The sequence below is a fragment of the Pseudonaja textilis genome, chromosome 4, assembly GCF_049901715.1.
Source record: "Pseudonaja textilis isolate UNSWEBS1 chromosome 4, rPseTex1.2, whole genome shotgun sequence".
In the NCBI taxonomy this organism is placed as follows: domain Eukaryota; kingdom Metazoa; phylum Chordata; class Lepidosauria; order Squamata; family Elapidae; genus Pseudonaja; species Pseudonaja textilis.
In genome coordinates this window covers 684227-711599 of record NC_141993.1, presented here as the reverse complement: position 1 = coordinate 711599, position 27373 = coordinate 684227, and the positions used below count along the sequence as shown (strand labels likewise).

The following is a 27373-nucleotide window of genomic DNA, read 5'->3' as shown; positions in this document are numbered from 1 at the left end:
TAGTGAATGCTTTTCTGAATGCTTTAAGTAGAGTGCATTACAGTGAGTAACCCATTCAGGAAGTAAGTAGGGCATGTAAGATAGACAACAGAGCCTCCTGGTTCAAGACAGGACACAACTGGCACACATGGATTTTAAAAAAAAGTCAAAACAGAAGCAAACGGATTTTACATAAAAAATTCAGAGCCAATGGCATTCCCTGTTTAAATGCAGAGCAAAAATCTGACCACTTCTAGAGAACTGGTAGCAGAAATTTTGAGTGGTTCAGAGATCCCACAAATACTATCTCTGACTGGAGATTTTACAGTATTCTTCCCCTGCTATGCCAAGCAAGCCACGCCCACAGAAGGGGCGGTAGTAAAAAAAAATTGAATCCCACCACTGAACCTCATGTATTCTGAACAACTGGGTACTTCTGTCAATTGACCACAGAGACTAAATGCTTCTGTTGAGCAGGGAATTGTAGGTCCCATCCTGCCTTGACCAATTAATGTAGCTTTTTCTAAGAACTCAAAGTTCAACCTACTCTCATTTTTTAAATCACCCTGATTTTCTTTTTATTATCACTTTTTAAGATTGAAAAGTCTTCAGTCTTGCAAACTTTTTTATTTGCTGGGTGACCTCCTTTTTAATCTATTTACAAAGAAAGGGAAATATGTGTTTCCAGTTTTGTATTTTTTTAATTTTTGTAATATGCAGTAAAAGAATGATTATATGTTGTCTTTGGAAAGTTTTTAAATGTGAAGAATTTGGATGAAATTGATTTGAAGAAAGATATGGAAGTTAACTAAAAATATCCTCTCCTGTGGAAAAGAATTTCTGTGTTTATAAGTTGCTGATAAGAAGGCTTTGAAGCTTAACTACTAGATAGCACCAGATGGCTAAATTACAGAAAATTTACAATCTGTAAACAAGAATAGTGTGAAGTATTTAACTCTATATCACAACTAAAAAGAACCGGATAGATCAAGCCTCTCTGAATAAAATTGAAAATGATATTATTGAGGATCCTAAACTTATAATCTACAAGTAATAGATGGAAATACTGGATTTCAATGTGGATCTGGAAGACTATTTTTTTAAAAAACAGAAATATACTAATAAGATATAAAAAGAACAATGTGTATTATTTATTTAAATTGAACATAAAAGATTTACTGGGAAGGCTAGATTGAATCTATCAATGGACTTTGATAAAGATGACAAGAACTTTGAGAGGAGACAAAAAGCTACAAGAAAGATTTAAAGGTTGCTGGAAAAATGGAAAAAAGGTAAAATTGGTTTGTTTGATTATAGTTAAATAATAGGTTGTCACCTGTGGTATTGTTTAATGAATATTTTGACTGATTGTAAAGGTTTAGTTTTCAGTATCTATGACAATACTTTTGGTATTTACAATAACAGGTTATAATAATGGGTTGCTGGCTTTGGTGATGTTTAATGCCTATTTTGACTGGATAATTTTTGCTTTGGAAAGGTTTAATTGGATGTAATGGATTGGTTTTTTTTTTAAATATATGTTAGTACCTTTGATATACACATAAGAAATTATTATTAATTCTGGTAATGTTTAACAATTTCTAATTTTGCAATGTTCAATTATAATTGAGTGAATTTATTATTATAGAAAGTCATTGGGGATTAGATTTTAAATAGAAGTGGGGATAGATATTTGTTAATTAATTTTGATAACTTTTACTCTTTCTTGACTAATCAGCTGAGCTGATGATTTAGAAATGAGTTTATAGAAAATTAGGTAAAATGTGAAATGAAGGTATATCTGGTTGTACTTTAAGAGACAGTGCTAAATTGTTCATGTTGAATATACTTGCTGGGAAGTTTCCTTTTGTTATGGTTAGTCTACTAATATAATAATAATGTAATATAATACAATACAATATAATTATAAATATAAAAAATAAACTAGATATCATGCACAAACAACCAGATCCACATTTGAAGATTTCAATTACAATAACTATTTATTGCTCATGCCTAAACACAGGAATTTTCTCAGACTGATAATTTGCACCTGGGTTATACTAGATAAGGTTCAACTGCATGCAAGGGTGTATGTGTATGCCAGACTTGACCTTCTTGTGCTCAGTAGGAATTCCAGACTAATTTCCCATTTGACTCATCCCGCTGACTTAGCCATTCTCTCTTCAACAGGAGCTATATAGCAGTCTTCAAAATTTAAAGAGTTGTCATACAGAAAACAGAATTATTGTGCAAGAAACAGCACTATTACCAATGGGTTAAAACTACACAAAGTTAGAGTCAGCTATGCATCAGGAATGACGTCTTGACTGTATGAGCTATTACCCGTGTATTAGGCTATCATAAGCACTCAAACAAAGGCTGAATGGTCCTCTGTGATTAGATCTCACACTGAGAAGTAAATTGGACAAGATGACATCTAAGACACTTTCCAACTCTATTGTTCAATGATTCCATGACTCCAAAACAAAACAGAATTATATGGCAGAACTAAAAAGGTTAAAAACAAATGGCAATTCCCTCATTTCACCAAATTGGGACTTGCGTTACAGATTACTAGTATCCCTGCTTATATTTTTAGGAATCTGCTTGAAATAATGTAGAATCATATCCCATTTACAGTTCTGGGGTCTTTCAGGTTTTATTTAAATCCCTCAGTTTTGCAGAAAGAAATTTTAATGCAAGAACCTCTTTTTAAAAATTTGCACCAGGGACTGTTCTGAACACTTTTTTTCCAGTCTCTTGAGTTGCTAATCATATCTTTGTTTATATCCCTCTATAGCTTGTACCTTAGGTAAAACTTTCCTTATTGTTACCAGTAAAATTATTTATTATTCTTTTAAAGCCTTTTACCCTGTTTTCATTTGCTAAGGCTCTCAGAGTGGCTTGGCTCAACTAAATCAGAACAATTCCTGCTCTCTAGTTTATAAACTAAGAAAATAACACAAAAGGGTTACAGAGAGGAAGGGGGAAAAAATTAAAAAGTGATTCTTAAAACTTAAAGAGTTTATAATGACCAGGAAATATGGAAATAGCTAGGTAGAGTGGTAGCTGAATACTATATGTAGGAAGAGAGCCAGGTTAGTCTGTGGTAACCCAAAATCAGGAAGTGCTATAATTTTTCCATGTAACAAATTTTATTAAAAGCATAATAAAGCATGACACAGCATTCCCTCTGATATATGATCACAGAATGAGAATTGAATGCATCTCATCTCTTAGCAGAGCCAATCAAATCACTTTACTTCTCTCCCTCTCTCCACTGCAATATGGTTCTTGCCAAAACTTTCTAAGTTCCACAGGGTTTATTTATTTATTTATTTGATTTGTCAATCACTTACAAGATAACAGGTATAAGGATCAACATAGTTTTGAATACATGAGATGGATACGTATAAGAAAAATAAAAAGAAACAATAGGACAGGGATGGTAGGCACGATTGACGCCCCCTACAGACCTCTTAGGAAAAGGGTGAGGTCAATACTAGACAGTCTAAGATTAAAGTTTGCGGGGGTTGGGGAAGAAACCACAGAGTCAGGTAGAGTATTCCAGACATTGACCACTCTGCTGCTGAAGTCATATTTCCTGCAATCAAGTTTGGTGCAGTTAAGTTTGTATCTGTTGTGTGCTCTTGTATTGTTATGATTGAAGCTGAAGTATTCATTGACAGGTAAGTCATTGCAATGTATGATTTTATATACCATCCTTAGATCAGACCGAAGACGGAGTAATTCAAAATTTTCTTGGTCTAGAATTTCAAGTCTGGTAGCGTAAGGTATTCTACAACAAATAGAGGAGTGGAGAACTCTTCTTGTGAAATGTTTCTGGACTTTATCAACTGTGCTAATATCAGATACGTAATGTGGGTTCCAGACTGATGAGCTGTATTCGAGGATTGGTCTAGCAAATGTTTTGTATGCTCTAGTTAGTAGTGTGATATTACCAGAGAAGAAGCTACGTAGGATTAGATTAACAACTCTTAATGCCTTTTTGGCTATGTAGTTACAGTGGGCTCTAGCACTTAGATCATTAGAGATGAGTACTCCAAGGTCCTTGACAGAGTTTGGATCCTCAACAAGGTCTTGATTGTTCAGCTTGTATTTTATTTTCTGATTTATTTATTTTTTGCCAATATGTAAGGCAAAGCGTTTATTTGTTGAGATTTGAAGTTTGCATTTCTATAATTCTGGATTGATTTTGCAACATTACAGGTGATTCCACGTGATTCCATCAAACCATTTCATAATGTTGGACTCACTGTCAACAGCAAAGTCTTTAGCTTATATGTAGAATAATCTTGCTTCTGGGTCTGTGTGGAGTTGGGCAATACAATTGGATGAAACTCACTCTTTAACCCAAGTGGCAAAGTGTAATTCCAATCAGCAGTACATATTTCATTTGAAAGAGGCAGCCAGTTAATATCCAATTAGTTTCCATACATCATATCAAGATTCAACCTAGCACATGACAGAAAGTTAAAGGAGTTTACTTGATTAGATGTTTTCTAAATTGTTGACTTCAAACTAAATCTGTGAGGAAAATATGCCAAGAGAAATGAGCTGAACCATAAAAGTCCACCATGGGACAAACTAAAAGTGCCTGCCAGATCCATTCTATAGTATACTATTCTGGTGTCATTTAAGCCTTTGAATTGTCAAACACATTCATGAAAACACAATACAGTGGAATAATATGTTGTAATAGCAGTGGTAAAAAAAGGATCAAAGAATGCAATCAAATTTGTGCAGTTTAAAAAGTAAAAGATTTTTTTTTCTGAGAAATTCTAATTATTTCAGCATTTAGCAGACTGTTCCATCAATATCAGCCCAAACAAAGCGAAATGAAAATACTTTTACAGAACAGTCCTGCAGTCTTAAGCTCATTTGCCTCAAAATGTCATGCTAAATTCAGTGGGATTTACTTCTGTGAATACACAATTGTACCATATCATGTATTACTCAAGTTCTATCATGCAAATTTGCCAGTCTTGCAGATATTGTTCTCAACTAATCAGAAGGAAAGAGTCATAGATAGAGAAATATTTGTCCAAGAAAATGGGATGGATCCAATTTTAGTTGTTCATGACAATCGATCAAAGCTTTGTGAATCCAAGTTTTTGAGATAAAAATATAGCTGGTTTTTCTGGTAAAAGTACCAACAATATTAATCATGATTCTTGATTATGATGATTCTTACCATCACCCCAAATCAGTCCACTCCTGGATGAAGAGGTGTTCTATTGAAAGTTATGGATAACAATCTACCATATCTGTCTAGTGCAAGTTGTTAGACAGATGTGTTCCTAGTCTTCAATGGGCCCAAAGTAATCCAGCTGACATCTATACTTAAAGGGCTAGAATCTAGATCTCGTTCCTCTTGGTCCATAGCATAGTCTATTAAAATTAATTGAAAATCAGGCTAGTCAGATACTACATATTTTCTATCCTGCTCTACAGAGTGGAGAGTTGGTCTCTGACAGAAAGGCACTTGAAGAGACTAGAAGCAGTTGAAATGTAGATTTACAGGTGGCTGCTACGTATAAGTTGGGTTGACAAAATCAGAAGTGAGGAGATGATAAGTCACCTGGGAGAGCCAAGAGAAATAATCAAAACCATAAAAAAGCGAAAGTTAGAATATTTTGGACATGCGATGTGACATCCGGAAAAATAAGGCCTACTTCACTTAATCCTTCAGGGAAAAACTGAAGGCAAATGAGGTCCAGGCAGAAGAAGAACATCATAGCTTCACAATTTAAGGGACTGATTGGACAAAACTCAGCAGCACTTTTTCATACGACTGCTGATAAAAATAGGATTGCCAACATGATCGCCAATGTCTGATGACGGAAATGGCACAAGAAGAAGAAAATTAAAATCAATTGACTAAAGTTAGCTATTTTAGTTTTGGTGAGCTTACTCTTAACAGAATGAAGTTTACATCCTACCCCAAAAATTTCCTTCATTCTTCTAGGCAATTTAGACAAAATCATGAGAAACTGCGGGAAGTACATTTATCTGTGGGAAGTACATATCCTTGGCAGTTTTTTTTCTAAGCTCACTGAAAAAAAATGAAAAGATGACATATGAGCAAAAGGGCATTGGCACACATCAGATTTATACAGATCCCTAAGTGTAGGCCAATAATTCCAGAAGGAAAGGGAAAAGCTTTTATTCCCAAACTCTTTATCTTGTTTCATCTGAATTCAGTTTTCTAGATATTTATCCATGTTTTATTTTCAACTTTGCAATTTTGACACCTTATTAGAAAAGCAATCTGATCACGGAGAAGAACTAAAATGGAAGGCATATTTGCACTGTCAGTTGCCTCATTAGAAATCCAGAGTACTAACCATTTTTTGAAGGCAAGATAATGATCTCTTCTCCTTACCGCTAGCCCATAAATACAATTTCTACCTATGTTTTCCTGTTCTAATTTCAAAACATCGTTTTCCAGTTTGAGTTGACTCAAAGGTGGCTGTTTGATTTGCCTGCTGCACTTAACTTTGACCTAATGGAATGTTTTTCAAATTTGGCAACTTTAAGATGTGTGTATTGAGAGTTGAAGTCCATAAAGTTGCCAAGAATGAAACACACTCCAATACAGAAACCCTGCACTTTGGTTGGCTATAGCACACAGTGGCATGAGAGCCCCCATTCTGGTCAGAGGATCACCAATATCCATTCTGTAATAACTGCTGCACTACATATCTACTGCATGTTAGTTATGTCAAAGTAGGACTGTGGTTATAGCATTTGCCTGATATGCACAAAGTCTCTGGTTCAAAATGTAGCCATTTAAAAAAAATCTACTTAAGGTATCCATTCCCTGCTGGCTTTTTTTTAAAGAGTCCACTAGTTTGAAACTGAAACACTGAACTTCCTTCCTTCCTTCCTTCCTTCCTTCCTTCCTTCCTTCCTTCCTTCCTTCCTTCCTTCCTTCCTTCCTTCCTTCCTTCCTTCCCCCAGTTAGCCAAATAAATAAGTTCCATAAAGTCATTTACATCTCAGAGAAACAATAAAATGATGCACTAATAAACCTGTATTGGGTTTTTTTTGTTCACTTAAGCAATAAAACGCACAACTTAGGGAAAAATAGTAACTAAAAAAAGTCTGCTGTGATTTGGCCAATGACATCCTATATTCAGGCAAATGTTTTAACCACTATGCTACTAAGAGATACCCACAAAAATGATAGAAACAGACATTTATCAGCCAAACCTGGAAAAATGCCAGAAGGAAAGAATGTTGCTGGGTTTTTTTTTTTAAAAAAAGATTGTTGTGCCACCTTGAGAAGGAAAAACAATTTGCAGTTACTTTCTTGGCACGGAAAATTGAGATAGCCAGCAGGAGGGGAGCTATCTGTGGGAGTCTGTACCTGTAGCCATCAATAAATTATTGCCAAAGTCTCCCTGCCTTCAAGCTAGTTTGTTAAATCAGTTTGGAATTCAACCAATATCAGAATAGGACAGACGCAGGTTAAGAGAACAATGAGAATATACCCAAAGTGAGGAAAATACAAATGATAAATGGGGAAATTTAAATTGGATAGCATCCAAATATTGATTTGTTCTGTTAATTATTTATTTAAAAGATCACATACGTGTTATATGAAACCTCTTTGTCAAATTTACTGAATGTACACATATTGTGTATGCAGGACCAAAACACACAAGTATTTGCATGTACAAACCCTAACCAATTTATCTGCTGCTTTCTCCATAGTTTTGCTCTATTTCTGTACAACACAATCCACAAGACATTAGTGGGACTCTTTCATACTAGCTTTTAAGAAGACTTTACAAACAGTTTCAATTTGCCCACAGTATTTAACTGCTTAGCTTAACACATTTAACCATTATTATTTTTTTTAATTTTAACCAGGTAAGTTTGATTCTGTTCCTCTATAAGATAATACAATTTGTATATGTCCTGTATGTTTTAATTGCTTTTAAATTTTTGGAGACTTTCCACTGATGAATAAGTCAAATAAATAAAATAAATCAAATAAGTCACAATATGGGCACATGGAGACATTCTAACATTAGTTTTCCAGTGTCCCTCATATATGAGACAGTGGTTAAATTCAACATCAACGCCCAAGTTGGCTAAATTGCCGTTTTTACTTTCTGAGATTGTCTTGAATGCTAATGGTTTCTTCTGAACTTTGCAGCTAATGGATATTATTTGAAGTGTGCCAAAACGTTTTACTGTATCATATGGCTGAATAATTTTTTCAGAACATATTTACAATTGTGTACAATTAATAATTACTTTTACCGTAGAATCCAAGTGTGAATTGGTTCCACCAATTAGCTTCCCGCCCACCATAGGATCTGTAAAATATCTCAAAGTTATTTGGGATTGCTACTGATTTTTATTAAAAGACATCCCACAGTATGTTAGATGTTTCAAGGCATGCTGTGTTTCCTCTAGAAGAGGACAGGTGAAAAGAGTGAAGAGCTTCTGCTATCTTTCGTGAGCTCCTTTGGGTACCAGAAGCAATTGCATTCTTCTGTCTTCAGACTCACTTTCCTTCACACTAATTTCACACCTGGCTAGGTTCTAGAAGGTAGATGATACATCATAGCTTCCTAAGGAATTATGCCATCTCTCAAATAATCATTAAGGGGAAAAAAGGCATTTCAAAGAGAAAAGAAAAAATTGAAAGAGGCACACCTGATACTCCAAGAAAGTCATCAATGCTTGTAATGTCATCCACAGCTTCTGTGAGTATGCGTATGTGATTCTCCCAGGTGGCTTTATACATTTCCATGTTGCTTTTTACCACCTGGCTTTTGGGCTTGGCTGCAAGAGCTACTGCAGCATTGATAACCTTTGGAAAAATAAACAGACTAACATGTTGAAAAGATCCTAGGATCAGACAGAAAAGCACTTGACTATAATCAAAGCACCACATGTACACTATTATGCACATTGATTAAGGAAAATATACATATTGAAACAACTATAATCCCCCTCCCCAAACAAAAATAAATGCATTTTCATTTTAATGCAAAATAAAAGTACAATATGATAGATAATAACCTTCTCAGCAATTTAAACTTGAGATATGGATAATGGCAGGACACAGTGAGAAAATGTCAAGGATTCTGAGCCCAGGAAGCTGGGCCCTAGATCTAAGCCCCTTGGCGTCTTCATATTTGGTAGCTTTCTGATGGAAAAGCTTTCCTTCATATGCACAAGGATGACCAGGAGATGACATTCTAACTACCAGCTCAGACAGGATTCAAGTGACAGAAGGCATCCAAACATAGTCTGGAATGAACTATAATCCTGGCCTGGCTCAGCAGATACCCATCTGCCAGACAGCTTCCTGTTTCTCATTCACTTCCAGATATGAGCAAGTAGAACCCTTTTGTTAAATAATGAGCATTGTAAATAATCTGGTATTGTAAACACTACACTTGAGTATCAGAGAGTTCCCTACAATAGGTGTGTGTGTGTGTGTGTGTGTGTGTGTGTGTGTGTGTAAAGGATATTGTAAAACCTCCAGTCAGAGGTGGTTTGCCGGTTCTCCAAACTACTCAAAATTTCCACTATCGGTTCTCCAGAACTGGTCAGAACCTACTGAATACCTCCTCTGCTGGGCACTCAGCTACTTCAAAACTCATCAAATTCGATATTCGACATGTTTTGAAGCAGAAATCTTATCCTATCACTCATCTTTCCCCCGGTAATGCGCAAGGAATAACTTTCTGATGCTGGATGCCTCATGATTCCCTGTTTCTTCCAGCCAAAATAGTAAGTCTTGTGGTAAATTACATGGTTTTCTTGGTACCCATTGGTTTTATCACATTTTCACATCTTCTGGAATGACATACTGATGAGTACTGAGGTACTATTGTACTTTTATAAGTTTGATTTGGGAAGTCCATTGTTATAGTTCGAGAAGAAGGGGAGGCCACACCAGAGCATATCAATAACACGCTTTATTCAGGGAATAAAGGGGGGTCGCGTCTGCATGCTAACAAGCGGACCTTCCAGCGAACAGCGGCTGGCTCGACCTAGCAGCCGGCTTTTATAGCCGGCTGTAGAAGGGAGCCAGCCAATGGGGGCTGCAAACACCCCCGCAGGATGAACGGACCTGATAGGGAACTTGTGTCAGTCCCAAGGACATAACATCCATTGTCCTTCGCACATTACAATGCTAATTTTTTCAATGCATAAACAGCATGGAAGCAAGATTTAAATATATTTCATCCCAATGAAAAGTAGAATGAAATAGCCAGTTTCTAAGATTCTATAATCTAACCTCTTTTTGCCTTTTAAGAAATTTAATTAATAAGACTGTGAGAATAAAGCCTTATTGGGTAATAAAGCAACTGTAAGGGGGTTGACAAGTAGCACAGGTTTAGCTGGAGGATAGTTGTATTAAAAATGCTACATAAAAGATGTTGACTTACTAGAGTTAAATCAAAATCCCCTTTCTATTCATTGATTTCAAAAGGTTCTCCTTGTAATTTTGTATATAAAATACTTGACATCTTTCTCTATACACAACTGATAAAAACAATCTATTTCAAAATAGGAAGTCATACTTTCCATATCCATACAATAACAGGAAGAGAGTCTCCTCTTACCTTGCCCTTTGAAATATTGCGCCCACCCCTCAAGGAGAGGCAGACCTGACTCTCCTGGCCTTTTAGAAAACTTTGAAGACTTCGCTCTGCAGACTTGTCTGGCACTCACAGAGGAGCACAAAGCCATGGTATTGGTAAACGCCTTGAAGCAGAGGTGGTATTCAGCAGGTTCTGACCAGTTCTGAAGAACCGGTAGTGGAAATTTTGAGCAGTTCGGAGAACCGGTCAATCCCACCTCTGACTGGCTCTGCCCCAATCTATTCTGCGCCTCCCGAGTCCCAGCTGATCAGCTGGGTCTTCTTCTATTGCCCTGCACAGGAGAACGGAGCTGGAAAGCAGGTTAGTGGGGTGGGGAGGGAATGGGATTTTGCAGTAACCTGGAGTGGAGAGGGAATGGGGATTTTACAGTATCCTTCCCCTGCCATGCACACCAAGCCACACCCAAGTGATAGTAAAAAAAAATTTTTTTGAATCCCACCGCTGCCCTAAAGGTCTTCCTAGCTTTTAAAACTTTGAATTTAAATTATTCTAATTTTATTTCCCTTTGATATATAGTATTTACTATACACAATTTGTATGTTTTTATATTTTCATTTTACAATACTCAGAATCACTCTGTGAGTGGGACGAAAACAATTCTTTATTGACTTAACTGGTTTTCAACTGGCAGACGTTTGAGTCAGTCTATACATAAAAATTCATTTTCAAACATTTGACTTCTCCCTAACTGAAGAATTCAGCACCTATTTGCCTAGAGCAAGCTTGGTTCGTCACATTGAATATTCCATCAAGGGACGCACATGGATCAAAGATAAAGGCAGAGCTGTTAGTCCAGGGCTGACTAGGAGTGCAGAGGGATGTCTTATTATGTTCCAACAGCTGTTGACCTTTAAGTCAGGTTTCATTCTGTATCCTCCGTACCTGCACTGTTTTCTCTTGCTTAACAATTTGGTTCTATTATTTGGACAGCGTTTTCCTTTATGAAATTTATTTTCTGATATATGAACTGAGACTTAAAACCAGTCATAGAAATGTACAGTTAAAAGAACTTAAAATACCACCAGGCCAATTTTTGCTCAACTGAAAATCCACATTGCAGGTTTATAGCCACAGGCAACCCTCAACTTACAACAGTTCACTTAGTGAGCATTCAAAGTTACAACAGCACTGAGAAAAGTGACTTATGACCATTTTTCACACTTTTGACTGTTGCAGCATCGCCATGGTGACGTGAGTTACATTCGGATGCTGGAGAACTGACTCACATTTATGACGCCATCCTGGGGCTATGTGATCCATTTTTGCAACCTTCTGGCAAGCAAAATCAATAGGGAAACCAGTTTTACTAATTTAACAACCACAGTGATTTGCTTAACAAATGTGGCAAGAAAAGTCATAAAATGGGGCAAAACTCACATAACAAATTTCTCACTTAGCAACATAAATGTTGGGCTCAATTGTAGCCTCAAGTTGAGGACTACTTCTACATGCAGGATGTAATATATGAGCGTCCAGCCTATTCTTAGCTACCTTCAGTGAAAAAGAACCCTTGATCCCCTTAAGGCAGGGGTGTCAAACTGGTGGTCCATGGGCTGGATGCATCATGCACAGGCCATGCCCACCCCAGCTCTGTGAATGGGGGAAATGCCACGAAACATCACATGACAGCAATGTGGTGTGGCGAGTTTGACACCCATGCCTTAAGGCATTTGGTTTCACAGTCAAACAAATCTTAAAATTAGAACTCTACTTTTAATAGCCCAAATCTGCTTCCTGCAATTTCCAATGATAGCCTTGATTTTTGGAAGAGAAAATAATTTTATGCAACAATACTATAATATTTCCCCTTAACTCATTTTTTTTTTAGATAACTAGTGCCTGGTTTCCAAGCCTACAATATTCTGGTCACTTCAATTTGGACAAGTTCCAGTTGGCCAATGTTTATTACAAAATGTGGCAGAGAGAATTGAACGTGTTTCTGGATGTCACAGGCAATTACTTTCAAACCAGTCCAGAGAGCAAAACTATAACTTCTCATGAAGACACAGCCTTAATCTCCACTCCCTTTTAAGCAACCACATCTTAATAAATACTGCTATATGTAATTCAGTTCCTCTACCTCCTTTCTATTAATAGTTAAGCAAAACAATTACTTTTGGTTATTAATAAATAATTACACTAGTCAATAGAAGGGCTGAATGAAAAGTAATGACCCAATGTTGTAAGTCACCAAAAGATGGCAGTGCTGAAGTACTAGATGTTCTTGTGTACACTTACTTTAGCATTTGTTCTTTCACTTCTCTTAGTGGGACATTGTTGGGAGAAAAAGATTATGTTGCCATTGTTCTCGAAATGAAAACCTGTAGTGAATACTTGTCAGTGTGCTTTAAGCAATACACTGTGATTGAATTTTTGATTGCCAGGAGTAGCTTCAATTGCAATTCAGTGCAAAATGCAAGTCAACTGTGTTGCTGTGAGTACTGTGCATCACTAGGCCAAAATGTGCAAAGATAGGAAGAGATGATTTGTATGGTCAAGAAAAAGGAGATGCTTGTAATAGCAGTTGATGAGCTTTAGATGACAATGTTTGATGAATTAAGGACCACTAGTGGATTACTCAAATGGAAGTTGCTGTCAGGCTTGTTTGATATATGTTATTTTCAGGTCATTTTATCTGGCTTGTTTGTTTAGTTTGAGATTTTATCTGTTGTTGTTGTTGCTGCTGCTGCTGTTGCTGTCAGTGGTGTTATTTTGTATGCTCCAGCCAATGGTCAGAGTTCAGACTCTTTACATATATTATTTAAATTTCCTGCCTAGTCAAATAGCAAAGAAATAATTGCAAGACAGAACCTTCAACAGAACCATTGAAGGAACTATGGTCAGGGATTCAGAATTCTACCAAAATTTTCCCTCTTTTTCCCTCTTTTCAGGTCTCAGTGAACATCTACCCAAACAGCATTCTTCCTGACCCAATCTGGCCATACCTAGGAAAGCCATGAAGAGTTGGCTTTTTCAACAGGCCCTATGACTGGGTGGTTTGTGATCTGGCCAATATAAGCTGTCTGTGTTGTTGTTTCCCAACATGGATGATTTATATTTGGTTATTGCTGTTAACATGCTTTAGATCAGGGGTGTCCAACCTTGGCAACTTTAAGACTTGTGGACTTCAACTCCCAGAATTCAAGTCCACAAGTCTTAAAGTTGCCAAGGTTGGATACCCCTGCTTTAGATTATTAGTTTACCTTCAAATGCAATACAATGTCCTGCCTACAAATTAAGTAGGCAATAAAATGTCATCACCCATATGAACCTTAGGCAAAGTAAGGTGTGTAAATTAATATAGAAGTTTTGGGTCAACTTCCATTAACCTCTGACCTTTAAGGTAACGTAGTACTTAATAGTAGGAAAGAAATATTTGTGGAGACAAAATGCAAAGGTGAGATAGACAAAGATACCAAAAGTCAAAAGAACTGAACAGGCTTCTAGTAACAAAATATGAGGAAGCTGACTTTTGATGGTGGGGGGCAGTGGGGAATATATTAAAAATTATGATTAAGTATAAAAAGCCCTAGTGGTGGCTTAACAGAGAGAGAGAGAAATGATTTTCTTGGAATTCAAGAATAGTGAAAACTGAGAAAGTAACTTCTTGCCATGCATCTCTACCTGATTCAAATGAATAGGATGAAAAGAAGAGTCACTCTTTCCGAGAGACAATAATGACAAGAGAGTGGTTTTCTCTTCTGGCTAAAATGTGATTGACTCAAAGGAGGAAACTCAAGAACTGTTTTCTAAGCCAAGAACATGCCATGATTTGGAGTTGCAATGAGATGGAATGCTATCAAAGGCACAAAAGTGCAGATGTATCTATGTTGACTGGACCAAGTGCTGGAGTGTATAAAACCAGACATATCGCTGGAAGGCCAAAGTCACAAAATTCCGCTTCACTTATTTTTGGCCATGCTATGCAATCAGACTTACTAGAAAAGGCAGTTATGCTCAGAATGGTTGGTGGTAAAAGGAAATGAGGCTGCCCAAAGCACAGTAGTTAGACAACATCAAAGCTGACACCAGTCGGAGCATAAAACAACTGAAAGAAGACATACAAGATTGGAAAATGCGGAGAGATCTGGTTCATAGGATCACTGAGATTCAGATGCAATTGAATCTATAGGGTCATCATCATTCACGACAATCAGAGGCTAAGTTTTAAGAATTCAACTCTGAGAAAGAGATGAAGAATTTATACCTTTTAAATTTCATGAAATAGAAGCTGGAATGGAGGAGGAGCAAAAATCAGCTATATGAATATATCTCAAAATTCCGTTGCTGCAATTCAACTATGGTTGATGTTTGAATGTCACTGGCACCTGGACTTTTTAAATAGTTTTATATCTGTATCTTGACTCCTGTTTTCCTCTTGTTCTGTTAATGTAAACTTTGGACTTTAATTTTCACTTAATTTGTTATAATCAGTAATTTTTACCGTTGGTCTGTAGAACTATTTTAACAATATAGTTTTGGGCAGAACGTTACAATCATACCTCCATAACATTTATACTAATAAACTGAACAAACATTTAAACATTCATTACCTAACTAGATTAAATCAGCATGTAAAAAACTTCCTGGTTTTATATAGCAATGTCACATTTTTGTCCTTCAGCATTAGAACTACTAGGATAATTCCAATAAAGTAAATAATTGTCATTGACATTCTGTCTGAAAGCAGAAAAATACAGTTTAACCAGTCACACAAGACAAATGCAATTGTGGGAACTATGACAAAAATAGCCAGAACCTTATCCAAGATGTAAGTGGGAAAAATAACACCTAAAACAAAGTTGGAGGTCAGTTAAGGTCAGAAGTATAAAGTCCAAAGGTTAAGGAAGACTTAACTGGACATAAAATATATATCAAGAGGCTATAACAGATTATATATTTCCAGCAGTCTGGCCAGAACTGATATGGCTTGTTAAACTTCAGGCAGTTGTTACCAGTTTACTTCTGGGTCCAATTCAAGGTGCTGGTTTTAATCTTTAAAGCCCTTCATAGCATGGGACCAGGTTACCTGAGGCAGCGGTCACCAACTGGTGGTCTGTGGACCACTGGTGGTCCGCGAGAAAATTTTGGTGGTCCGCAGAAAAATTATTTGCATTTTTTTATATTGCATTAAAATTAGGGGTCCTCAAACTACAACCCCTGGGCTGGATACATTCAATGAATGTTTGTGTTGCTGCAGAGAGTCTCCCCCTTTGGGGTCTTTTTGTGCAGGTCGAAGGGGGGCAAAAATTCTGACTTGGGGTCTGCTTCGGCCTCTTGGTGCGGGGATTTTGGCGAAGGCTGGAGGGAAGCGCCACTGGTGGCAAAGAGCCGGAGCTTCTCATTCCACTGGGAGTGCGTCATGGCCTGGAACTGGCCGACCATCTCAGCCCACTGAGCCACCAGGTGCCAGGACCTGGCCTTGCGCTCCCGCAGGTCTTCCCTCTGCTTGGAAATCCCATGCTCGTAGTCCTCAGTGAGGCGCTTCTGATGAGCCTCCTTCTCAACCAGATCCAGTTTGAACTGAGCCAGCTGTTTGACCAACTCTTTCTTGTGGGGACTGCTTAGCTCCGACAACTGCTTCCTGTTGGGGCCCTAAGGAGCCCGGGAGGGCAGGTGAGGAGTGGCTGGGAGGAGAAGGAGGTGGCGAGGCACCCCTCGATGTGAGTGACATTGAGTTGGCCATGCCCACCCAGTCACATGACCACCTAGCCATGCCCACCCAAACAGTCATTTGGCAGATCATATTAGTGGTCCATGGGATTTAAAATGACAAATTTAGTGATTCCTGAGGTCCGAAAGAGTGACTCCTGACCTGAGGGATCACCTCTCTCTGATTGTATCAGCCTATCCCACCATATCTGGCAGAGAAGGCATGCTGCAGGTCCCATTTGCTAGGAACTTATACTTGATGGGTGCCAGAACGAGGGTCTTCTCTGCCATAGCTCTCACTTTGTGGTGAGGTTAGCCTCAGAATCCCAAAGGAGTTCTAAGTTCAACCACATTGTGGTTAATATTCATTCTCTCTTGTGGTTTGTGTTTCTTTAATATTTTAAGAGCGACCGTTTTATATTTTAATGATGACTATTTTATGTATTTATTTTTTTATTTCATTGTCACTGAGTCACTTCTCATGAGATGGGGAGCCATATAAATTTGATACGTCTATAAATATATAAATAATTTCCCAGAAACAGCTCAAGATTTCCAAAAGATGGAAGGAGTGAGGCAGCTTTTCATCGGCCTACATAAGATGCAGATGAGCCGCTCCAGGTATATACTTTGGGAGTTGAGGACAGGCTAAAAAGTAGAAATTGGATCTGGTAGTTTTGGTGTCCAATGTAGAATTGCAGAAATAGTTAAGGGAAAAGGCAAGGAGAGATCTGAAAAAGAAGCAAGGTAAAACCTCCTGAAGCAAAAGAATCCTTTTAATTCACAAGATGAAAGAAGATCATCAGAGTTAGTATGCAAAAATGCCTAGCAGCCACAAAGTTGGTGAGATTAGAAGTCTAACTCTTTGGAAGAATTCTAAGTTAAAAACAAGTGAAAAATATTTTATTGGAAAGTATAGGGAGAAGCCAGGATAATAACTTTAAGTCAATTATTACAACATTATTATTTTAAAGATTTTTCTTAGCTTCAACCTGAATTTGGTCTCCCTAGTTCAAAACAGTAGCATTATTTTGAACTGATGTATCTTTGGATAAATCCAGAGAGGCCACATGCTTTGCAATTTCAAAGGTATCTTTGAATAGAGTTGCTTTCTCATTTAATGGATACCATGATGAAAATTAAACCCATCACATCTCTTTATCAAAAGTTCAATAACATTTCTAACTGAATTACCAGTGGAATTTATCAATTACAGATTAAACAATTGGGATCTCCAATAATGCCACATCAATCACACCAATCATGCATATTCTAAAAACATTAAAATGGCACCAACAGATTTGAAACTAAAATTGATTGATCAAAAATTCCATTTCAAGTCTACTGGACTCCAAAATGTACTTAAATGGATAGACAGCATTTCAAAACATGTTATTTCCATTTTAGTAATAATTAAATGTTGCAATCCAAATAAGCTATTAGCTTCCTACTAATCACATTTCTTAGTACTTTCCTCATTATACTGTAGAAGTTTAATAATGAATTGAGAGCAAAACTTATGGACTAATTATTTTCTTATATTTGTATTGCTAAAATATTGCTTATTATTTATTACACATTATTTTTATAGATTGTTTATTTCTGTTTGCATCAACCCAGGGATGTTTCTGCAGAATATCCATAGAACCGTAGAACTAATCAGATCATAAGAAGGTTAAGGTTCAGAACCACGATTCCCCTTGTCTCTTTTAAATCATGTAAAATCTTGAATTTAATCTTTGGATTTTTTTTTTTATTGGACCATGTGTAGTTCATTACTTATTTATGCCACTCATTACCTTGTTTTCAATATTTAGGAATCAATTGAAAAAGAAAATTAAATCAATAATACATAAAACAGGATATAGATAAATAAAACTATACTGTATGATCAGGAAAAAAAAACATAAAGAAACCAGTTAACTTCAACAGTGTGTTAGTTACATACAAACAATCAATGTTGGAGACTCTTTTTGTACTTGCAAATGGGAGAAATTAAATGGATTAAATAAATGTATTTCTGCTCTGATTTCCCAGTATTCCCAGCAATTATATGGGCTACATCCCCAGTCTAGAAACCATATATGATAATAGGGAAATCATGATAGGCCTTGTGCTTCTGGGGAGACTTGCTGGTACCAATAGCTTCAATATGGAGGTAGAGAGTGGAAATAAGAGGGTAACCTCTCATCTAAATGCAGGAGGATAAATGTAAGATTTTACCATTTCTTTTTCAAATATAGAACCTTGATGGGCATGGCAATCCAATCTTGAAGTAATAGACTTTAAATCTTGAAAAATTGAGAGTTTGATACCTCAACAAGAGTCCTAAAGTGGTCTTATGCAAAAATTAAATCTTTATGGAATCACAGGATAGTTTCTGTGTGGTGCACAGAATCATGGGGGGGGGGGACTTTGGAGGTCTTCTAGTCCAACCCCCTGTCCAAGGCAAGAGACCTTATTCCATCTCAGACAAATGATTGTCCAGTATTTTCTTGAAAATCTCCAGCAATAGAGGACCCACAATTCCAAGAGGCAAATTGTTCCATTGATTAATTGTTCTCACTGTTAGGAAATTTCTCCTTAGTTCCAGGTTGGATCTTTCTTTAAAAAGCTTCTACTTTTCTTGTCCTGCTTTCAGGTGCTTTGGAAAATAAGTCAACCCAGTCCTCTCTGGATTGCTCCTCAAGTACTGGTAAACAGCTATCATGTCACCCCTAATCACCCTTAACCAACCCCTAAGCATTACCAAATAGTGCCCAAAGGTAGATCAACAGATCATGTGACTTACTTGGTAAAACTTAGAAATCAGTGCTATTCTCAACAATATGATCTTCCACAAACAAAAATCCTAAAGGAGGCTATCAGACAAGATTATCTCACTGATGTGCTTTGCATATTTTCAAAAAACATCTTCACTTTAATAGTCTGTGGCATAGACAATGCAGCGCTTGCAGAAGTAGCATCTTAGCTGTGAAAACACTCCAGAAGAAGAACAAAGGCACTGAAAGTGTAAATAGACTTACCAGTTAAGTTATACTTAAGACTACATATTTAATGGAAAAGGAGTTTAACTTAAAAGCTCCTGAAGATACTAATGCCGTAGCACTCAAAACCAAACTGTACATACAATGAAATGAAGAATGGTTTTTCTTATCACACAAAGCAGAAAAAACACAGCTTCTAGAATTCTTCCAACCACTTTATCAGCAGTAACCATAGGAGCCATTCATGGTTTCTTCACTGTAATAAATGAATGTGCTGCATTTATGCATGTCTCCATGAATATTGTGTCTGTACACTTTCTCCCTAGGATCTAATAACAATGTTTGCATACATGTTGCCTCTCTGTGTGGGTATGCATGAGGTACCTATGTATTTACTTGTGAAGATTTAATTGTGGCAGATATGCATTGGATGTGTGTATGCTTCCATTCACCCCTTGCATTGCATCTCTCTGTGCTTTTATGCACAAGTAGTCCTCTTTTAGCTGTTATAGCAGTAATAAAAAATATGTTCAATCCTTCCATTTATCTTTGTAGGTCCATAAAACAAAGGAACGCTGAAGTAAGTGTAGCCGCAATTTCGCTTGACAAATATTCCGCTTAACAATTGAGTTGCTGGTCCCAGTTGTAGTTGTCAAATGAGGACTACCTGTGTTGGCAAATACAGAGTGAGCTGCATATACTTTACACTAGACTGAGGTTTTAGAAAGAAGGCATTAGTAGAATTAGTAGAATTAAGCTGCTTCCCAACTGCCTCACCCTGCGGTGAAGATTTTCTTTTTCTTCCGTGTTTTACTTCATAGCCCTTGGCCTGCCCTAGCCCATTATTCAATCTCAGTCTTTTTCTTGCTGGTACCTTTTATCTCACTGTATTTAATTTTCTTTAGAGAATTACTTATGGACAGACAAATAGATTGGGTCCCAAGCCCCTTTATGTTTCCTTCCAACCTTCCATTGGTCAGCCAGTGTACTTGACTTGGCACTCTGCATTGTCCAGTTGTGCAAATCATGTATCGGTGATCCCCAGAGAACACAGGAAGGAATCTATATTTCGGCTCAGATTTCTGAGCTGAAGAGTACGCAGGTATGTGTGAGACAGCTGAAATGTGTGAGACAGCTGAAATATTTGGGTGTCAATGCAGAATGGTGGAATCTTGCCTTACTATGGAAAACAAATTGAACCAAGCCAGATTCAAAGCTGGTAAGCCAATTTTTGCTATCTATGGAATACAGTGGTTCATATCCAGGTTTCTGCTGCAGCAACATGCATGATACAGATTCAGCACATCTTGCTTGTTAATTGTTTCTGCTGCAAATCAGTTTTCTATCAGCAGTTGGTAAATGAGACATTCCAAGAAGTGTTCTTGCAAGAATGTGGCAATGTCAAATACATATTGCATTTTAATTTATATGCTAAATTTGCCCATCTGGAATTGTTTGATGGCTATTGTGAAAAGGATAACCATTACCACATGTCAGCTGGTTTATTGTCATGTATTACTCTGCCATTCAAAATAGGCTCGGGAAATGCATGCAAAACTATGGCAATTTATAACCTCTATCCTCTTGTCTTTGTTAATTATTGCTATAGCTTGCTTCAGTTGTATACTTTATACTAGTCAATGTTACTTTCTGAAACAGTGACATTATGTCAGGTTTAAACTATTATTCAAATGGAATTTTAGTAAATATTTCTGACCCTTTCCTTTGAATTAGGTTTTCATTTCTTTTTAATCTAAACATATTTACTAAGGACAACAATAGTTGGCCCAGGATCATTGATTGTAATCCTACAGTGGAGCACATATAATAGGAAGAAAAATAATGATATCAACTATGTGTACTCCCTGGAGTTGGGCAGTCAATAAATTTAAAGAAATAAGCATACCTAGCCATAACCAAAGTAATCAAACACAGGTGTTAGGTGCTCATAAGCAAGACTCAGACATAAATCACATACCTTCTAATTTTATACAGTTTAGCACCTTAGGTTAGGTCTTGGCAGAAGTCTCGTAAACATAATTTAGCTAGATACAAATCTTTAGTGTAAACAAGAAGTGCTTCCATTGTTGTAACCAAGGAATAATGTACTTGATTGCCCAAAACTAGTATGATGGTTCAATCTCCCATAGCATTTTCTTTTTTTTTTTTTATAAGTAAATTTTATTGAATTTACAATTAAAAACATATCAACATTACATATACAAAAGGGAGAGAAAAAGAAAAAAAAAGAAAAAGAAAAACGCTCGGTCTTACAAACCGAAAAAGGAAGAGTGGTCTTGCAAAGAAACTCAGAAATATTGGCAAAAAATCAGAAAATGGTTGGAGGAGATAACCAAAGAACAAATCGAATACAAACCAGAGTTCTTCCTACTAGGGATCTCTGATAAACATTTACCTAAAAAGATGAAATATGTAACAATTCATATACTAACTGCGGCCAGATTAGCATTCGCCCAGTGCTGGAAATCACCCTATATACCTACAGAACAAATGGTCATCCAGAAAATATGTGATTGTGCAGAAATGGATAAATTAACTATAGCACTTAAAAATAAAGAGTCTTCAACATTTTATGATAATTGGAACTCTTGGTATAATTGGTTACTTCAGAGATAAACTGCTTAATGAACAATGGGTAATTTAAGCATAGATATTGGCAAGATGTGTGTATTTAAATTAAGGTAGGAGAATTGGACCTTGCAGAATGTCAAAAAGGATATCTGTCTGTTTTTAAATGTATTTTCTTTTTTCTCCGCTTCTTTGTTTCTTTCTTTCTCCCATAGCATTTTCAACCTGATAATTTTTCTTTCTGCTTTTTCCAGGATTGAACAGGTTCTTTGCTAGGGAATGGCTGTCCTTGAAATCTCAAGGGTGTAGAATGTTGGCCTTTGAACTGCCATTGAATTATCTCAAAGACTCAGTCTATCTATCTGAGGACCTACCCAACACCATTCGAGAATGTTCCCTTGGATTGCTATGACAGTGCCCTCCAAATGATTCCATTTAGTAGAATTTATACCTTTGTCTACGCTAACAACAGCATGGGTGTTCTGACCAAGGCTTCCTGAGATCGTAATTAAGCACCCGCTTAGTCCAAACAACTCTTGTTTTATTTCAACGCTGGGAATTATCTTCATTCCCAGCCCATAATGAGTCCCATACAGTCCCTTCGAGATAAGCACCCACCTTTATCTCCTTTGAATTGCTGCCAACAACTAAAGTGCCAAATAAACTGCAAAAAGCCAAATGAACTCTAAAATCCACACAGAGCTTCAAGGTTTAATCCAAACAAAGCGAACAACTTTGCTTCCTTCAAAGGTTTCTCTACCTTTGCACTTCCTTTATACCTTATGGGAGGAGCAATCACCTCCAAGCCTTACTCCCAAGTTGCCCCTTCTTCATCTGCTCTTGCCTTCTAGCAGCTTTGCGCATACACGCACTAGGAACAGGGTCCCCTTGTTCCACTGCCTCGCTGCTGCCAGATTCTGGAGGCTCCGAAGTCAGCACGTAACTCCCAGATGGTCCTGGCCCCATCTCTGTATTGGATGCAGGACCCTTGTCTGAGTCCTCTCCAGACTCCTGGACTGGTCCCTGTTCTTCCCCACTATCCAATTCTGGTGCTGTCTGCACAAGCTGCTGGCAAACCACAACACTGGGTGTAGTGAGTAGCCAAATTCTTCCTGGATGTTAGATTTTCTCACATATAAAAAGAGAAAGGCACTTTGATCTCTTTCCAATAAACTGATTTTTCATTTCCAGGATCTGTTCTCTCCTTCACAGCATCAGTCATGCACGCATGACTGCAATCTGAAATCATGTTGCCAGGGATGGGTTTTACCATCTCATCCATATGATTAAATAATACTTAATCAGGAAACAGGAGATATAATTACTCTCCATGGTTACACCGAAGGCCGTATTAAATTAATGGAGGGATTCAGTACCTTTTGATAAAAGGCTTCAATATGATGTCTAGAGAAATTCCAAGAATGCCAGATTAAAGAGTTTAGAGTACACTTCATAAATAAAAGGAAAACAGAATAACAGAATAGGCTGAGTTCACCAAAGCAATGTAAAACAAAAAAATAAATAATACCTCCCAAACCTCGTGTCTTCTTAGAGAAGCTGAAGAGTTTTGGTTTTAAATTATTGTTTATTTGACATTCCATTTTCTGCAAACCAGCCATAGGAGGAATAAGAAATCCATATTGGAAAACAACTAATTATCCAATTAATCTAACTTAGAAATTAAAAAACTTTTCTCAAATAAACTTACAGTTCTGGACATCATTATTTTGGTTTAATTAAATATAGATTTATTGAATTCACTTATACCACTCAGATTAGAAATAGGCTTGTTAATAAGAGCAAAAGAACAACCCTTGCATTACCATTCACTATGATTAAATCTAAGCTCTTAATGCCACCAATTATACAAAGATTTCCATTTTAATATGACTGTTTAGAAATGGAATAAAAACAGCCTATCATAAGCTAATGTTTTAATTTAAAGAAAAGCAGTATGATCCTAGTAGCACAAAGTTACATGATAGATGGACTTTAAGGAAGAGGAAATGAATACAACAATCTTTCTTTCCCAAGGCTTCTGACAAACGTGAAAGAAAATGTGACCTTATAAATGTGCAGAGGCAAATTAAATTTGAGTGCAATTACCCTTAAAATATACTGCTACACCTTAGAACTGCCAAGGGTCCCTCCTAATATCCCCCAAACTGTAGTACAAATATAGCATGGTAACTGTTTTAATGCAGTTCATACAATACTGTAGTTGAGGCACTATGTTTAAGGAACAGTCTAGTAACAATTCTCCATTTACCCCAACATGATTTCTACCACAAAGCCAGCCTAATGTGCTTGATAATCAGTTGGGGCTGGGATCTGCTTCTGTTTGTTTTGCCTTGAGTTTGCAGGGAAGAATGGACATCTGGACTTCCAGAGAGGTGTCTATCTGTACAATTGCCTGATCTGCACTTTCTGAAGCACAAGTATGCTTTTGTACTCTTTGGTATTTCTACTTACTACAATTTATCCTTATAAACATTGAGCACTAAACTTGGGTATAGAAAACCAGATCTAGCCGCCTCTTCATAGAACTAGTCCTGTGCTCCACACTCAGTTTAAACCAAGACAAATCAGAACCAGTTTTTTAACTTCATGAAGAGACAACTTTCCTCTCCTTATATGTGCCACATGTCGAGAAAAAGAAACTCATTGGTGAAGGCTCTAGAACAGAGGTCTCATTCTCGCGGCCCGCGGGCCAATTGCAGCCCGCAGGATGATATCCTGTGGACCCCCGCCATGATATGAAAGTATAATATTAGTGCAGCCCACAGGGGAATGGATCTCTGAATGAAGTCCTGCCCACCGTTCCTCATTGTGGCTGACATTCGGTGCTAGGCTAAACTACACCGACTTCATGCACACTACACTTGTAACAACAGTGTGGCGGATGACGAACAGTCCGGTAGCAGTAGCCTTTTTTTGCGGTCATCATTCCGGTACTTTCTACCATCAACAAATGCCACAATCAAACGCAGAGAAAGGCGACTGCTACCAGGCTGTTTGTCATCTGCCGTACTGTTGTGATAAGTAGAAGCGGAAATGACATCATGCGGAAACGAAAACGATGTCATTTTTGTGGAATCCCTTATGTGGCCCAGCCTCACCCAGACTCTGCCTCCAGCGGCCCCCAGGTAAATTGAGTTTGAGACCCCTGCTCTAGAAAAAGCAGAACAGGATGAATTTTCCAAGGACTAAAGTGATCCCAGGAAAGCAACTGGAGCAAAGGGCAAAAAAATAAATACTGAGGGATTTCAGGAGAGAAGAAGCTAACCCTAATCCTAACCCTTAGATAATGGGTTGTCCCACTGACCAGAGCCAGTGAGTTATTGATCACCTGCCAGCAAGGGTTTTTTTGGAGATACATCTCTTGTTTCGTCTCACCTGGGCACAGGGTTCTGCCTAGAGTTTCCCTACTTCCAAGCAGATAAGAAAAAATGCAGAGGGGCAGCCCTTGGATTTCTTGCTTCTCCTCGTCAGCCTTTCTTCTCAGCTCAGCATAAGCCACACTTAGTTAAAAAAAAAACATCTTGCTGCCAATGACATGAAAAGGTGACTGAGCAGAAAAACAGTCCTTGACAGTCTCCACCAATCCAACTCTGATGACTTCTCCCACTTCTCCAATAGGTCCCTCCCTCCTCTAACCTGTAAATGGACACCTTTTGGACACAGGTTTAACAGGCATTCAAAAATGCATTCTCAAAAATAGTCCAGCTGAAAAAGTTATGTTTATGTTCCACTTTATTGTATGAAATAAAAGGAGAACTCTTAACATGAGGCAACTCACATTCCATATCAATGGATAATAAATAAATAAAAAAACAACCCCGTTTTCCCTGATCAGGGTATATACTACACATTTTTTTTTTCTTTAACTGATGGATTGGTTCCCAGCCCTTCTATTCTGCCAATTAGTCAAGATGGATAATAAAAAATTAAAGGCAAAACCAATATAATGTCAAACATGCAAATAAAATAGTGCAGAAAAATAGTTACTAAAATATTTAATCTTGTGAAATCTAGTAAAAGGGAATATCTTAACTCCTTTACTCCTAAATGAAAAATAGAGGACTGCATCTTTTTATCCTTCCAAATTAGTTTCGGACAAAATAATTGCCACAGCTTAGGTGGCACAGATTGGATGTGGTACAATAACACAGAACCACACTGATTTGTGTAAATCCTGGTTTAATCCTATGCCTATAGAAATATTCTATGTCCTGCTCTCTAATCACTAGCCATGTGTAATGAAGTTGCAATGAAGTGACATTATTTTTTCTATAGAATCCAACAAATGATTGTCTAATATCTCTATTCATTCATTTATCAATACATCCATTGCACTTGCTTTTACCATTTCTGTCAGGGTTTTTTGTTAATTCTTCTCACACACCTCTGAGAGCAGTCATATCATATAAATGTACACATATCTCAGCTACATATCAAAGTAAAGTTTATGTATTATATATTGGCTACGTACCACTACAGAGCTTAGACTTGGTCTGTAATTTGAAACTGAGTGAGAAGGAAAAAAATCTGAAGAGGAAGCACAGATTGTACTATCTCTAAATACAGAAGAAAGTCACATTTTTGAATGCTCCCTCAATAAATCAAATGTTTCTATCAATTGTAAATAAGACCATAAAACTCCAGGCTTTGTGGCGGGCAGTTCCATAGGACTTTTAGTAGTCAAGAATGGCAACTTCTTCCCAATATAAGTGAGGACTCTAGAAGCTGCCCTCAACATGCCCACAGCTATTTCATTCCCCGATGAAAACAAGTGACTGGCTTACTTTTGACACCTTTTAAGGGCTACAGAGTAAGATCCAAAGTCAAATGAATGGCCACATCAGTATGACTGAAACACACAAAACACTCAAAAAGTGAATGGCGCTTTAATCACATCCTTGGGCGGAGGTGGTGTATTCAGCAGGTTCTGACCAGTTCTGGAGAACCGGTAGCAGAAATTTTTTGTAGTTCGGAGAACCGGCAAATGCCACCCTGACTGGCCCCACCCCCATCTATTCTCTGCCTCCCGAGTCGCAGCTGATTGGCTGGGTCTTCTCTTGTTGCCCTGCACAGGAGAACAGAGGTGGAAAGCAGGTTAGTGGAGTGGGGAGGGAATGGGATGTTGCAGTAACCTTCCCCCAGAGTGGGGAGGGAATGGAGATTTTGCAGTGTCCTTCCTGCCACGCCCACCAAGCCACGCCCACAGAACCAGTAGTAAAAAAAAAATGAATCCCACCCCTGTCCTTGGGACCACCCTTTTGACTGTTTTGAGGATATCTAAATCCTGGAGGTGTGACTTCATTTGATTGACTACTACAGGACCTTACACCTTACAGCCTACAAGGCACAGTGATGTCTATATAGGACAGCAGGAATGTCTTCATTATTTTTCACTCTGCCTGCTCTTTGTCAGTGCAATTGCTAATCTCAGAGGCTTTCCTGCTTGCATGCTTGCTCTGTAACTGATAGGATGATAGCAAGGAG

At 37.5% G+C, this 27373-nt stretch overlaps 1 protein-coding gene across 1 annotated transcript in view; it reads right to left on the bottom strand.

The window, feature by feature from the left end:
* CTNNA3 (catenin alpha 3) overlaps positions 1-27373 on the bottom strand; it is a 711430-nt gene that overhangs the window by 218217 nt on the left and 465840 nt on the right. The window contains exon 11 of the mRNA XM_026714519.2: positions 8677-8833. Within this exon, the coding sequence (XP_026570304.2) occupies positions 8677-8833 (157 nt within the window). The remainder of the gene's footprint in view (positions 1-8676; positions 8834-27373) is intronic.